The following is a 17,039-nucleotide window of genomic DNA, read 5'->3' as shown; positions in this document are numbered from 1 at the left end:
GAAAGGTTAAAGCCAAATTTTGTAGTAATTACTGTAATTGTTCCAATTTACTCTTTGGTATATTTTATAGTTTGAAAGGTTAAGGCCTGATGTAGCCTATATGGCCAATGTGATTTAGCTTTTTATTCCTTTCTTTGACAGTAGAAAAATATTTTTTGTAAAGAAAGACCCAAAATAGATTTAAAGAATGAATGTATTTCCGTGTGATTATTAATGATTATTCAAATGACAAGAAGTGAATCTTTTATTAGCATTCTGGTTTTGATTTGAGTTACTAACATCTATAGACTATAAAACTTGTTTGGCCATTCAAGATTTTAAGTTCAAGTTTGAAAATTAAAATAATAAGCTAAAAGATCAAAACTATGAAAAGTTTAAAAAATCTTTATAAATTACATTTAAAATAACTTTTTATGTATAAAGTAATTTCGAAAAAATTGTATACGTGTAATGTCGGGTTGATTTGGTTCAGTTTGATTTTTTTAGTTAAAATCAAATCAAACCAATTATGGATGGTTGTTTTTTCAATACCGAACATAGTCAAACCAAATCACTAGTCAGGTTTTTTTCTTGGTTTGATTCGGATTATCTGTTTGATGCGATTTATCGGTTTTCTTTATACACCTCTACATACTGTTAAGTCATGAAATGGGACTATTTTAATGTGAATCGTCTAGAGATCAAGTTTCATGATCTTATTGTGAAACATGCCAAATTCTCTAAGCTTCTATTGCAAAATTAGAATTTTAGTTCAGGAATACAACTTATTTCGCATTGATGGTTGAAGTCACTTTAGATAAAAATTACCCTTTTTCAGATAAAAATTACCCTTTCATACGTACAATCAACCTCCTAGCTGAAATAAACTTAGAAATACAGTATTTAGCTTCTAAATCATTTCAAGTGATATCGTGACGGTTAAGAATGAGTTATAGCGGTTGAGAATCATTGGTCTTACAATAAAAGTAAAATGATGACGGACGATGATAGTTGAGAAAATGAAATATTCATAATTTCGCGAAGTTCAGGGATAAATATGAACTATTCACAAAGTCCAAGGACAAATTTGAGCCTTTTCTTTTGTAAAAAAAGAACTCGTATGTCATAAAAACATCCCGCCTTTAGTGAATAAGGGCATATTTGGACCAATTTTGTAACGATAGGGGCATATTTCACTCAAACTATTAACGGATACTTAAGCCATTTCCCAAAGTTCAGCGGCATATTTAGACCTTTTCCCATTTTTAAATTACAACTTTTATCAAATGTGAATGTGATATTTACTTACTAATTCAATTTTTCCAAATAAGCTAAATAATAATTATTGGTGAACAAGAGTACAAGACACATGTTACTGTACATAATTATGAGGATTTCATGATGGGTGTGTATCTTTTTATTTAATGAGTTTGGGCTACAGGCTGATAGTAGCATAGATATGTTGAAAAATGATCAGTTTATAATGGAGAGCACCCACTAGATTAAAGCTTTCAAGCCTAGAAGTATCGGGCTGGCTATGTTCCTCTTCTGGCTTAATCTAAGGCAATTATGCAACTGTATAATTATATTTTTAATTACTTAACACCAAATCCTAACAGATCGCCTTTCTTATATCCCTAAGAAAGATTAGTGATTCAAATTTGAAAATTATATATATTTTTTAATTACATAGGGTAGGGGAAGGGGTATGGGTGTCAATGGTTTTCAAAAAACCGATCTAACTAACCAAACCGTACTGTACCGAACTGATTTTTAGGTTTTCTTTTAATAAAACCGACGGTTTATATATAAATTTATATCCGTACCGAATAATTAGGTAGATTTTTAATTTTATAAAAATAAACGGAAAAAATATCGAACCGAACCGAATAAGCTTATATATGTTAAATATATTTTATCTATTAAATTTAAATATGATAAAATATTAAAATCGCTTTGGGTTTGAGATGATGAAAATGACTACAAGCCGACAAGATAATTAACACTTAAAGTTCCAACTCTGAAACCTATCATATTACTCCTATTGAAATTAAATTAGTTCTAGCATCTCGAGGATTAACTAGAAGCTACAAGGTATTTCGACGATCTTGGATAGAAAGCAATAAAGTATTAGATATCTTTCCTCTTGTATGATTTTAAATTCTCTTATTGGATACTCAATCCTAGTAGTCTCAATTCTTGAGTCTCATCTTCATTGATTTTCCCCCCCTTGTGTGATCTAAAATATATTTTTTGTTTTTGCTTACCATTATTTTACACTGCCATAAAATAGTGGGATCAATCTCTATTCTTGTCGTTTTTCATATTTTCTTGATTCATCACCTTTTAATCATTAATAATATCTAGAGAATTTTTGTCAAAGTCCTATTGAAGTATGTATGATATTCTGTCTTACTTTTATTAGTGACTATAACATGATGCTCTTAAAAAATAAAACCGAACTGTACCGATACCGAAGAGAAACCGACATGATGGGACGCTTTCGAAAAGTCTAATTTGGTTCTACAAAATGAAACAACCGAAAAATTTGTACGGTATAAATTTATAAAATAACTGCTCGAACCGTACCATTGACACTCCTAGCAAGGGGAAATGGGGGAGGGGATTACAATGTGGGAATTCGAACCCTCACCAACAAAGTGAAAGTTCAGATAACCAACCAATTGAGCTACTAGATCTCTATAATTTGAAAATTATCTATTCTAGGATGTGATGATATTTTATTTAAACTGCTTCTTAAAAATGTTTGTTTCGTTACAATTTCATTTTTCTTCTCAAGTATACTTGACAAAAAATGGAGAACGCAAAACATGGCTGACCTACCTAACTCGGCCTCACAATTCATTCTCTTTTTTCCTCCGTTCTTCTTTTTTTGTTTAATTTTTCAATATTTATAATCTATTAACTAATTAAAACTTGCATGGAATTGCTTATTAAAATTATATTCAAAATTTATTAATTCGATTGATTCATGCGTTGGATAAGCTTACTAAGAGAATTGCACTGCTGACAAGAAATTCAAATTTATAACCTCTAATTAATAATTAAAAAAAATCAATCATCTCTTTATAAATTGTGACAAGATATACCACCTTCTCTCAAGTCTCCCGATTCTACCATAGAAGGCAACAATAGATAATAAATCTCCTAACATTTTTGAAGCCTAAAATGTTTGGCCAAAATTTCTTACTAGAGGGCCATCTCCTAATGCTATACTTTGTAGTGTGGTGTAAAATTGGTGTGGCGTTGGTATGCCAAACTTATTTGTAGTTTAAGCAATACATTAATTAGTTCTTAATTTGAAAAATTTGGCACCGCTTATTACTTATTAGTCTTATTTACAGTTAAGAGTGAAGCATGACATGTATTATAGATGTTGATAAGGATCAAATCGAAATTACTCCTCCAATCCATTTTACTATCATATTTATTTTTTACACGCCCTTCAAAAATATAAACTAAGAATTTTTTGATTTTTATTTCTTCTTTGACTTTAATTTAATACTATTATTCCTTTCACAACATTAAAATCCTGTGTATTTATTAGAGTAAGGGTGACAGTGAAAAAAATAATTAATGTATTTTGATTTTTGAAATGACTAATATTTTGGACCCACATATTTTTAGTAACCATGACAAATAAAATAAACTGAAAAGAAGTAATAAATAAACAATCACATAAATAAGAAAATACTAAATTTTACATGGTTCAATAAAATTGTCTAAGGTTCACCAAAACAAAGTAATTATATTACTAAATTTTGTGATATAAAATTGTCTAAGGTTCACCAAAACAAAGTAATTATATTACTAAATCTTGTGATATATTTACAAAGTAAAGATGGTTCTGGTATAGGGTACCTACTGAAAATGAGGGTAAACTGTAAAGGAACAACTTTCTTATTTAACAAAGAGAAATTAACATACCAACTTAGAATTAAGAAAGGGCTAACATTTAAAAAAAAAAAAAAAAAAAAAAAAACTCATTTCGGACAATTAAACTAAGCTTCGACCTTATCTCTCTTTTGTTGGGTTTGGCGGCCCTAATCGCAAAGCTAGATTTAAATCTTCCATTTAAGCCATAGGTTATCTTTTGCGTCTATTTTTTATTTTAAAAAAAATCAGTGCAACTATCATCTCGATTCAAAATCTTTATCTTTTCTAACTAGGAAGTATGTATATTATGTTATACTGTTTAGAGGTTGTAATAGTTCACACATAACTACCCTTTTGATACAAAAGGTTGCAAGTTTAAATTTTATGAATTATTATAATGATCTCAAGTAAATATATAATAATGTAATTTAAATTTATAATTAAATATTTATAAACACACACACATAATCTAGGAAAAAATATTGAGTTCACGTAAATTCATAAATTACAGATTTGACACCTGATTTTATAGGCACACGATGGAGGAAAGAATTTTTTCTTCTATTTATCTTAACCTTTTTCCTTTTTTCTCCCTTTCACCATTAAATTTTTCCCACGTACATTTTTCTCATTTCTTTTTCTTCTTTTCTTTTTGTGTTCTTTTCTTTTTCTTTTCGCCGTGTGGAGGAATGGATATGGACCCCAACATAATGGTTGACGTTATGTGACAATAATTCATCATTCATTTATGCTTAAACAAAAGGGCAATTTGCAGGATTGACCTCCGCTGGGTAGGGGTGGGCATGGTACGGTATTTAAAATTTCGGTTCGATAATTTCGATTTTCGGTATTTAAGAATACTATACCATTACCATACCAAATTAATTTGGTATGGTTCGGTATTTTTAAGTTCGGTTTCGGTATTTTACGGTACGATAATTCGGTAACCATAGTTTGTTCGATTACGACTTACATATATACATATATAAAGAATTATGACTTCGGCTACTCAAGAAATATCTCAATTACATTATGCTAACACCTTACACATGTAAAAATATTCAAAAGAAAGTACAAGCAATGCCCTTCGTTAATCAATTACACAAAAGGGCATTTCGATCAAGATATATATAATTTGGTACACAAAAAGGGCATTTCAATTAATTATTTCATACTAACATCTTACACATGTAAAAATATTCAAAAGAAAGTACAAGCAATTCCAACGTCTAAACAATTAGTTTGTACTAATACTACTTATATATTTGTTAGTATTATATATATATACTAACAAATATATATATATATATATATATATATATATATATATATATATATATATATAATATGAATTGTATATGTAACTATCTGGAATACTTCGGTATGGTATTCGGTATTTTGGTATTTTCTTTATCAATACCGAATACCGTACCAAATACCAAACTTTTCAAAAATGCATACCAAATACGGTACCAAATACCATAATACCGAAACCGCGGTATCAAAAGTTTCGGTGTGGTAATCGGTATATACCGTATCGTGCCCACCCCTAACTGAGGTGGTCTTTAATTCTTGTCCTTCGCTAAAAGTTTCTTGGTTTCGGGTTCGAACCCCCACTAAGTTAAAAAAGAAAAAAAAATCGCAAGGCATAAGTTTGGATTTGCAGGGCATCAGTTGGATGGGTTTCAAACTTTGCCTTAAGGCAAAAAAAAAATGTTGAAATTTTGCAAACCTCTGCCTCAAGGCCTAATTTTGGGCAAAAGTTTGTCTTAAGGCATAAGTTGGGGTCCAAATATGCCTTGCGAATACCAACTTCTGCCCTGTGAATTCCAACTTATGCCTTGTGATTTTTTTTTACTGAGCCTGGGTTCGAATCCAGGACCTCTGGATGTTAAGCGAAGGGCAAATATTAAAGACCACCAATTTGAGGGGGAAAAATTAAAGACCACCCCAAAAGAAGGGAAATCCGCGCAAAAAAATGTAAACAAAACTCATTGTAGATGAAATAATAATTTTATGAAATTCTTTCTCACGAAACCCTAGGCTCTCTCCTCTTGCCTCTCTCCTTTGAGACCATGGAGATTTAGGGTAGCCATGGTTGCCACCGTCTCTCCCCAGCCTTTGGCTGCGGGAGAGCCTAAAACCTACAAACAACACTATAAACACCAATACAAACCCTACTTATGCCGATAGATTGAATTAAACAAAATCAACCGTTAACTTTTCTCAAACTAATTTGATACCTATTGAAGTTGTTCATGGCATTCATACATTACAATTTTCGTTGGATGAACGTCAAGCTTTCGCTAAGGAGGAGGGACTTCATCAAGCCATTGTGGTTAAGCTATCCATGGGATCATCGAATTTGCCAACTTTAAGATCGATTTTGCCTAAGTTCCTCGGCATTAAGGGACATGTCTCGTCGGGTTGCTTGCTCAAAGACAACTTCTTATTCGTATGGATCAATATGATGATTTTGTGGCTGCATTATCAAGAGGCGTGAATTATTTCATGCACAATGGCAAAGACCATCAGATTAGGATTTTCCCATGGACTATTGGATTCAACCCTAAGGAGGAGACTTCACGTGCGACAGTATGGATTTTGTTTCCAAACCTATCGACTGATTTGTTTGCTAAGAGGTCTTTGCTTTCCATTGCTTCATCAGTCGGGAAACCTATTGCTGTGGATAAGGCCACACAAGTGAGATCAAGACCTAGCACGACTAGGGTTAGGGTCATTCTTGACTTATTGGACAAACATCCGGATCGTATTCGACTTCAAAGTGTGGACGAAGTTATGGGCAGAATTATTGACGAGTTTCAGGAGGTTGTGTATGATAATTTGCCTCAATATTGCACCCCTTGTAAGCACCAAGGTCATGATGAAAAAAAGTGTCGATTGTTAATTGGAAAAAATGTAGTGGTTAAAAAAAAAATGTTGTGGCAATGGAGATTGAGGGAGCTTCGGTTGAGAAATTGCAAGGAAATGCACATGATTATCTAAACACTAAGAAGAAACTACAAAAGGGAGCTAACATGGGAGATATTCTAGTAGGTCGAGCATTGGCTAGGGTGTCCAAAAACCTCGCTGAAAGCTTATGGGTTGGAAAAGAAGCTGCTTCAGATTTGCGTCCTAATCCGAAAAGAAATGAGGGTAGTCCATCGGGTAATAGTAAATTTGAGGCAATTCATCCTCTTAATAGCAATGAAAATCAGGAGGTTTTGGTTGGAAAAGTGCAAGAGGTGGTGCAACCGGCCAAAATCAACGAGTTGCCTAGTTTTTGTGATACGAGTGTCGCAGTTGGGGATTCAGTTGTTTTCGAGTAGGCTATGGATTTGAACAATGCTAGAGATGATGCTGGAAGTGAAGGCTGGATAGTGGTCTCACGCAAACAATTTGTTAGTCCTCAAATTGTCAAAGAACTTGATGTGACAAAGGAACAAGGCATTGCAACAAAGGACATTGTGTGTCCTAACACTTTTGAGGCTCTTTCAGGTAGAGAGGAGCACCAATCTGCTTCAAGATGTTCTAAACATCATATTGCACATCCGGAATTGGCAAACATGCTAATGCAGTAACAAGTTGCAAGTTTGGTTTGTCCCGTCCCCGTCTTGAAGCCGTTGATGGTCACATTCAACACTTCGGCGTTTGAGATCCCTACTCAATCTATGGAGATATTTGGTGAGCAACATGATGACTCTGGGTAGCAATTAATGCCTGCAGGGAATGACCAAGATGTGGATAAGATTGTGGCCTTAGCTCCAGAACGTTTAAGTAATAATGTTGAAACGAAGAGTGACGAAAAGGTGATATGAGTGTGAAGAGTTGGGCGGACATAATGGAGGAGGATAGGCAGGTTTCATCCCCTTCAATGCGCAACAAGTTGAGTCCAGTAGCCCCGACATTTGTGCCAAGCCATGCAATGGTTCTTCCATATTTAGCCGCTAGTCAGCTTGTGGCTCAAATGAGTGCACCCTTGAATGTAAGTGTTCCGAATATTCAGTTGACCCCTACTAATGTTCTTCATGTTTTAGTGTCACACGATATGGAAAATTTGAATACTATGGATAATCCTACTAAAAGGAAGCCTATTGGAATTGTGGCCAAGAGGTATGAGCTAGGAGCTTTAGTGGAAGATTCTTTGGAAGCTTTTGATGTTGATTTGGGCTTTGACATATTTGATGAAGAAGATGAGAATGAAATATTAGATGAATGCTTTGCTAAGGTGGCTAAGGATGAAGATCTTTCACCTAGGCAACAAAGGAGTGGATTCAAGACAAAGAAGACTCATGGAAGAAAACATAGTCGGGATGGTAAAGTGTTTGATGAGGTTGTTCAAAGGTAACTACCAATGTGAGTGGCAAAACAGAAGGAGACAAGGTTAAACTACATCTACAAGGTCTAATAGATCCAAGAAGATTTGATGAAGTATCAAGAATTTTGAAGCTGTTGGAAGAAGAAGAAGACAAGGTGAAGAATCAGATTTTTATCAGGCTACATCTCCTTGAAGAATTCACAATTCCAAAAAAACAAGGGTCTGATTCTATATTCTTGCTTATTTTAATATTTCACTATTTAAGTATTATCAGTTGTAATATCATCATAGAGTGTATTATAAACTCTGTGATGATCATAGAATATTTAGTGCTTTCTTCTTCTTATTTTTTACATGCATGTTAGTTCGTAGAGGTTTTTTACGCCTCAATAGGATTAGTAAGGTAAGACCTAGCCCCTTGCTTGTACTTTTCCTTTGTGTTTCGCTTTTATTATATAAATAAAAAACTATCCCTAGGCATCTCGCCTAGTGGATTTGCATTAAAAAAAAACTTTTATAAATTAATTCTCAAATTTTCAAATGAAATTCATTCTCAAATAAAAGCTTAATATCAAAATACTCATCTTTAATCTCAACTTTAAATACCTTTTTTTCTTTTATATTAGCTTCAATCAACTATTGTTCAAACGTCAATTAGTTTTAGTAAATATTCTAAAATGAGGGTAAGGAAATAGGAACCTTTTCTTAATAGGCGAGGAGACTATATTTTTCTCCTATAAAACCTTTTCCCTATCACCATTAATTTTTTATTATTATTATTATCTTCTTCTATAAAAAGGTTATCTTCTCCTCTCATTTCGTATTTTCTTTTATTTTTGGTGGACCCCAACAATTAATATAGTTGTTATTTCAAGACAAGTACCCAAAGGGGTGGGCATGGTACGGTATTTGAAACTTCGATTTGGTAATTTCGATTTTCGATATTTAAAAATACTATACCATTATCATACAAAATTAATTCGGTATAGTTCGGTATTTTGCAGTACGGTAATTTGGTAGCCATTGTTTGTTCGACGATGAGTTACATATATACATATAATAAAAAATTATACTTCAGTTAGTCAAGAAACGTCTCAATTATATTATACTAACACCTTACACGTGTAAAAATATTCAAAAGAAAGTACAAGTAATGCCCTTCGTTAATCAATTACATAAAAAGGGCATTTCAGTCAAGATATATATCTTTGGTACACAAAAAGGGCATTTCAATCAATTATATCATACTAACATCTTACACATGTAAAAATATTCAAAAGAAAGTACAAGCAATTCCAACGTCTAAACAATCAGTTTGTACTAATACTAATTATATATTTGTTAGTATTATATATATATATATATATATATATATGGTATTCGGTATTTTGGTATTTTCTTTATCAATATCGAATACCGTACCAAATACCTTAATACTGAAATCGCGGTATCAAAAATTTCGGTTTCGATATGATAATCGGTATATACCATACCATGTCAACCCCTAGTACCCATAATTAGTTTAATTTCTTTAACACCCACCACTCTTAACTCTATTTAAATTGCAAGTTAGGAAGCCAAAAACACCATAATCTCCATCCATGGCTTCAATATTCTTACAAGTTCTTGCACTACTCGCAGTGCTATATTTTCTTCAAGAATTACACAACAAATTCATGAAAAAAAAAAAAACAAAACTTCCTCCTGGCCCTAAAGGGCTTCCAATTATAGGAAATCTGCATATGATTGGCAAAAATGTCCACCAAGATCTTCATCAAATAGCCAAAAAATATGGTCCCATAATGAGCATGAGATTCGGAGTGGTTCCTGTAATTGTTGCTTCATCTCCTCATGCTGCTGAACAATTCTTGAAAAACCATGATCTTGTTTTTGCCAGTAGACCAAATAATAACGTTGTTCAATTCGTCGTGTACAATCAGAAAAATTTGACATTTGCAAAATATGGACCTTATTGGAGAAATATGCGAAAATTGTGCACGTTAGAATTGCTTACTACTCAAAAGATCAATTCATTTCAAGCCATGAGAAAACAAGAAGTTGCAAATTTTGTGACTTTTATCAATCGGGCAGCTTGTAGTCATGTTGAAGTTGATATTAGTGCTAAACTTGCCACATTAAGTGCTAACATGGCTTGTTTAATGGTATTTGGAAAAAAATACACGGATGATGAATTTGATGAAAGGGGTTTTATGGATGTGATTCGCGAGAGTTTGGTTATAGCAGCAAAACCAAATATTGGTGAGTTTCTTCCTTTTCTTAATACGTTTGATCTGCAGGGATTTGTTCCTCGTATGAAGGAATTAGCAAAGATTTATGATGAATTTTTGGAGAGAGTTATTGATGAACATGTTCAAGATTCTAAGGACGAGAAGCAAACCAAGGGTATTGTTGATACTATGATGAATATCATGCAATCCGGCGAAGTTGAATTTGAGTTCGATCGTAGCCATGTCAAAGCTATTTTGCTGGTAACATTTTCTTCATCATAACATGAGTAGAGTTGCAAGTCAATTTAATTTGAGTTTAAAGAATATTTGTCGATGTGTAAAAATATTTTACTAGCAAAATCATCTTTATTTGTTATAGTAGGTAACTTATCGTATTTTCAAAATCACAAATTCCACTTTTATGTAGGGCTACTTGTAGATATTTTTGGATGACTTTGTCAATTCTTTTACTCCATCGCGCGATATATTTTTAGTTAAGTTTAACTTATATTCACTGAAGGATAAAATAAGTTTCACTCGCAGTTCATCTTGATTTGTTGTAGCAAGTTACTTGTCTTATTTTAAAGGTTACAAATCTGATTTTTTATGTGTATTACTTGTAGATATCCTTGGATGATTTTACATGCACCATCCATATTTTTTTAATAGTAATTAATATAACCATCATTGAAGGGGGTTGGGCCATGATCCCTACATGTATATTACAAGCCAATAGATAAAGACATGAAGAAGGGGCACCTAATAAAATAAAAATTAAAAATTAAAAAAGAGAAGGAATACATCATGACTAACCTCTCTATCTGTGTCAAGTAAGTTAGACATCCCTCACTTTGTGGGAAATTTGCTTCAATCCAAAAATTACAAGTAGTGTATACATCCTTATCTATGTAATATCCCATACTAATATTTGATCCTTGTGTGACAACAACTAGACATACACAACTAAGCTTCCCAAAAAAAAAAAAAAACTTCTGGGAGGACACCTTAACTATGTGCAAAAATATTAAACCAAAGTTTGTCCTTTTTTCCTGTCTCTTAATTCTAGAATTAGCCATTTGAATTTGGTCCATAAAAAGACCTTATTCCCTCTCTAATTTTTTTTTATGCCGTTGGTTTATATAATTTAAATTAAACTCAAATTTTAAGTATATACACCGTTAATATAAGGAATTTTTACAACGTCAAACCGCCTTTATCTATGATAGCAAGTAATCTGTCTTATTTTCAAAATTACGAATCCCACATTTTAAGGAGGCTTACATGTAGAAATCATTTGTGACTTGATAGTGTAAAAAGATCCTTATGATGATGATGTATATAACTTAAAATAAAGTATGTTAAAATTTTCTTCTTCTTATTTCTTTTTAATTAAAACCATCTAGCTGTGTGCTAGTGGTGTTTTATTCCATAAAAAAAAATCAAGTAAAGTTAAATTGTTGTTGCCGGGGAATGAACCCTCTTCTTCTAAATATATTTCAAATTGAACAACTTTTTCTGATACAAGATTCGTTTTGCAATTCTCAAATTTACTAGGTAAAAGTAATTGATAATGTACTCAACATGGAGTAACATACATGTGAATGTTATTAATTTAGCAACTGAAAAAGAGCTCTCTATGCAGGATCTACTAATAGCTTCAATGGACACCTCATCAACTGCAATTGACTGGATTTTTTCTGAACTTTTAAGGCAACCGAAAGTAATGAAGAAATTACAAAACGAATTGGAACAAGTAGTTGGCAAAAATAGAATGGTGGAAGAGTCAGACTTGGAAAAATTAGAGTACTTAGACATGGTCATAAAAGAAGGCTTTAGGCTTCACCCCGTAGCACCACTATTGCCTCATGAATCCATCGAAGATTGCATAATTGATGGCTTTGATATACCTAAAGGTTCAAGACTTCTAGTAAATACTTGGGCAATTGGAAGAGATCCAGAAGTTTGGTCCAAACCCGAGACGTTCATGCCAGAAAGATTTATTGGTAGTAACATCAATCTTCGTGGACGCGATTTTCGACTTTTGCCATTTGGCTCTGGGAGAAGAAGTTGCCCCGGATTACAATTAGGGCTCACAATCGTTCGCTTGGTGCTAGCGCAATTGGTTCATTGTTTTGACTGGGAGTTACCAAATGGTATGATGCCAAAGAATTTAGACATGACTGAGAAATTTGGTTTAGTTATGGCTAGAGCTCAACATCTAATGGCTATTCCTACTTATCGATTGCATGTGTAGTTGATATTAAAATGTCAAATGAGTAGGTTGGGCTGAGTTGATATTAAGATATTAAATTAAAAGACAACTTACATAAATAACTACCTTTTAATGCTTGCTTTCAATTCGTAGTTATCTTTTTTGAAATTACATTTCGTAGCTACTATTTGTAGCAACCGGTGATGTATTTGCGTGTATTAGAATACACACAGATCCTGTATCCAAAAAATAGAACGCTGTAAAATAGGAATTAAATGTGGAGTGAATCCGTTTAAATAAGGAAAACAAAATAATATCTTCCACAATTCACTCCTTTGTTATTAGCTTTCATAATTCTACACGTTTCTCCTTCCTCTTTTCTTCTTCAAATTACATAACGTAAATTCAAAATTCATAAACTTAAACTGAAGAGGAAAAGCAAACAATGCGTACTTTATTGAACATGTAATTCGAAATACATGATTTATGTTTCAAAATACACTTAAGGTTCAGTTGTATTTTAGAATCTTATTGATCACAACTTTTTTGTGAGGTCTTAACGAATTCAGTAGTGATTTTTGTTTCAGAAATCGTCCAACTGCAGTGATAAAAGGCTTTTTTCAGGTCTGAATTAGTTTGTTATGTATTGTATTTTACTTGATTAGTCGATTTCTACACTGTTAGTTGTAGTTGAATAAAAATTTCATATGAAATTTGATAATGTATTTCAGGTGGTAAGCAATTGCCTTGAATCTGTTTTTTTGAATTAAAAAAGGTCTAGTGTAACAGCGTTAATTCGATAGTCTGGTAATTGGAACCACAATACTTAATACGTTTTCAATTTCAAAAAACACATATGAGGATAATCACGTAGGAGGGAGATGGACGAAAAGAAGAAGAAAGAATTCTGACGAAAGTCCAAAATTGCTGAAGTTTTATTACTGGGGACTAAAATTAAAGTCATTGTTGGGCTATTAACATATTTTTCATGGTATGACAATGACAAAGTTACGTCTCTATGCGTACCGTTAGGTCATGAAATGGGACTATTTTAATGTGAATCTTCTAGAGATCAAGTTTCATGATCTTATTGTGAAAAATGCCAAATTCTCTAAGCTTCTATTGCAAAAAATAGAATTTTAGTTCAAGAATACAAACTTATTTCGCATTGATGATTGAAGTCACTTTAGATAAAAAATTACCCTTTCATGCGTACCATTAACCTCCTAATGCTGAAATAAACTTAGAAATACAGTATTTTGCTTCTAAATCATTTCAAGTAATATCGTGACGGTTAAGAATGAGTTACAGTGGTTGAGAATCATTGGTCTTACAATAAAAGTAAAATGATGATGAATGATGAAAAATGAAATATTCATAATTTCGCGAAGTTCAGGGGTAAATATAGACTATTCACAAAGTTCAAGGACAAATTTTGAGCCTTTTCTCTTGTAAAAAAAGAAGTCATGTGTTATAAAAACTCCCGCCTTTAGTGAATAAGGGCATATTTGGAACAATTTTGTAACGGTAGGGGCATATTTAAACTATTAACGAATGACATACTTAAGCCATTTCCCAAAGTTCAGCGGCATATTTAGACCTTTTCTTATTTTAAAATTACAACTTTTATCAAATATGAATCTGATATTAACTTACTAATTCAGTTTTTCCAAATAAGCTAAATGATAGTTATTGGTGAACAAGAGTACAAGACACATGTTACATAATTGTGTGGATTTCATGATGGATGTGCATCTTTTTATTTAATGAGTTTGGGCTACAGGCTGATAGTCGTATAGATATGTTGAAAAATGATCAGTTTATAATAGAGAGCACCCACTAGATTAAAACTTTCGAGCCTAGAAGTATAGGGCTGGATATGTTCCTCTTCTGGCTTAATCTAAGGCAATTATGTAATTGTATAATTATATTTCTAATTACTTAACACCAAATCCTAACAGATCGCCTTTCTTATATCCCTAAGAAAGATTAGTGATTCAAATTTGAAAATGATTTTTTTTTATTTATTTATTACACAGGGGTAGGGGAAGGAGAAATGGGGGAGGGAATTACAATGTGGGGATTCGAACCCTCACCAATAAGGTGAAAGTTCAAGTAGTCAACCAACTGAGCTACTAGATCCCTACAATTTGAAAATGATCTATTCTAGGTGTATACGGGTAAAATCGAGGATAAGGGCACGCTCGGTTTCCTGTTGTCATGGTGATGCTCGGGCACCATACAACCGGCTCATCGGGAACGAGGCATCGAGCTCGATCTGGAACGAGGCGATAAAGGAAGGGCGGTTAACTGCCATAAGGAGAAGGCCGAAATATCCGCCCTCAACCGGATATTTCGGCACTTGTCACACCCCTTTTTTGCGCCCCCGCGCTATAAACGCGCAGGTTTTTATTATCAAAGGGTTTTTCCATTTGGAGTGACGGTTTTGAAAAGGGATTATTCTATTTACAAAGTCGCCACTTGGAATTGAGTTTTGGTATTCCAAGTCACCTTATGAATCCCTAATCAAAAGGAAATGACTCTTTTATTATTGGTCTGCGAAAACAGAAGACCGAGTAAGGAATTCTGTTGACCGGGGAGAAGGTGTTAGGCATTCCCCGAGTCCCGTGGTTCTAGCACGGTCGCTTTAAATCATTTTTGGATATATTGCGTTACAAGCCTTGATTTGCTTGTACATTTATTGTTGATCTTTTTATTGGTTTTAACTCGGATGCGTAACCGCATTCCGGATCTTTTAAGCGTCTCAAAATAAGATGCATAACTGCATTCTTACTCGAAACAAGATTAATTATTAAAACGAGTTTAGCCAAGGTGCGTAACCGCATCCTCGAGTTATTAAAAAATGTCTCGAAATGAGATGCGTCACCGCATTCTTAATCGAAACAAACATCTTGAAACGTGCCTAAAGCTCATCTAGCGTCAAGAGCAATTATTTGTCTCTAAAATCCGAGACTTTAAAAATTATTTGGTTATTATTTCTTAGTCATTTTGCACTCTTTGACAACGGGTTTTGAATAAATTCGCAACCCATCTCGCTCATTTACAATTGATTTTTTCCGCTCTTTTCTTTTATTCTTGACAACGGGGTTTAAAATAATTCGCGCCCTCATCTCACAATTAATTAATTAATCGGGCCTTAATGTTTGATCTCGGCCAAATGGACTTATCAGTTTCTATTTATTCGAAAGTCAATGGATATCTTTCAACGAAATGATCCAATAATATCGCAAGAACAATCAACCGATTTATATAGTAAATAGTAATGTAAACAAAATGATTTGCAGGTACGATATGGCCAACCACATAGTTAGTTCCTAAGTAAAAATTTAATGAAACAAAGATATAATTTTATCCATTCAAGCATCTGTTTATCTTGAACCAATCATGAAAAGAAACAATTAAATTTCCACCGAGCAATTATATTCTAATAGGATAGCATTAAGTCTAATACGATGTTAAGTGACGTTATAAAACCGAATATCGAATGGCATAATGGACTCATAAAAATATCTTTTCTTTTTACAATCTTGACAATATGTAGCTAATATACCCAAACCCGTTAAAATCGATGAGTTTTCTTACAGTGGCACACCAACCCGATTCCTTCATATCCGTACATTAATAGCTAAATCATTTTTTAATAAAAAAAAAAAGTAAGTAAAATACCACAACGTTCTACTATCCATATCAATGAAACGTGAACCCGAACATAAACAACAAAAGAGGAGAGCAATAAAAAGGTTAAAAAGACTTCAACTTTAGCAGCATTACAGTGATTAGTTTAGACAATAAAACCTTTAATTAATATTGACCACAAAGCCCATATATCATTTCATTAGCAATTGAAGATATACGTATACAGCAAACATTAACCAATCCATAAACCAAGCTAACAAATTTTCCATAAAATATTACCAATGCATCTGATGAGCACGTAATCTTGTTTTACTTTTAACTAGACTACTTTTTTTCTTTTTCGATTTGCACTTAAAGAGATAGGAAAACTAAAGCTCACGATTAATATTGTTGACAAACAAACTTAATATAGCAACTTAGCAATTATATCAGACATGTAACTGAAATGAAAACACCTAAAGATTGACATGAATTAAACCAAAATATTCTAAAAGAATAGCATAAAAGAAGACATGGACCTTTGTATAGATGAATCTTTGTTTAAGTTACAGGAACTCGATGAAGCTATTGACCCGAATATTTCACCGGCAACATTGAGCGGAACCAGCGGCCAGAGACCCCGAGCAGGACTTCAAACAACAACCTCGACCTCGTTAACTCAGCCTAAGAACGAGATACGAGACCCGAAATCGTAGTGGATTCAAGGTACTCCGTTTTTCATAAGTTTTAGGTGTTTAAGGGTGATTTT

The 17,039-nt window shown here is 33.1% G+C and overlaps 1 protein-coding gene across 1 annotated transcript; it reads left to right on the top strand.

Annotated features, from left to right (window-relative positions):
• The first annotated feature begins 9,668 nt into the window (after positions 1-9,668).
• LOC132615388 (cytochrome P450 71AU50-like) lies at positions 9,669-12,964 on the top strand. Its single transcript, XM_060329993.1, has 2 exons — positions 9,669-10,683; positions 12,065-12,964. The coding sequence occupies exons 1-2, from the start codon at positions 9,796-9,798 to the stop codon at positions 12,674-12,676; spliced, it is 1,500 nt and encodes a 499-aa protein (XP_060185976.1). The 5' UTR covers positions 9,669-9,795; the 3' UTR covers positions 12,677-12,964.
• The last annotated feature ends 4,075 nt before the right edge of the window (positions 12,965-17,039 follow it).

This window comes from Lycium barbarum, chromosome 10 (assembly GCF_019175385.1).
Source record: "Lycium barbarum isolate Lr01 chromosome 10, ASM1917538v2, whole genome shotgun sequence".
NCBI lineage: Eukaryota > Viridiplantae > Streptophyta > Magnoliopsida > Solanales > Solanaceae > Lycium > Lycium barbarum.
Note: the sequence above shows the minus strand (reverse complement) of the source record. Positions and strands in the feature narration are given on the sequence as shown.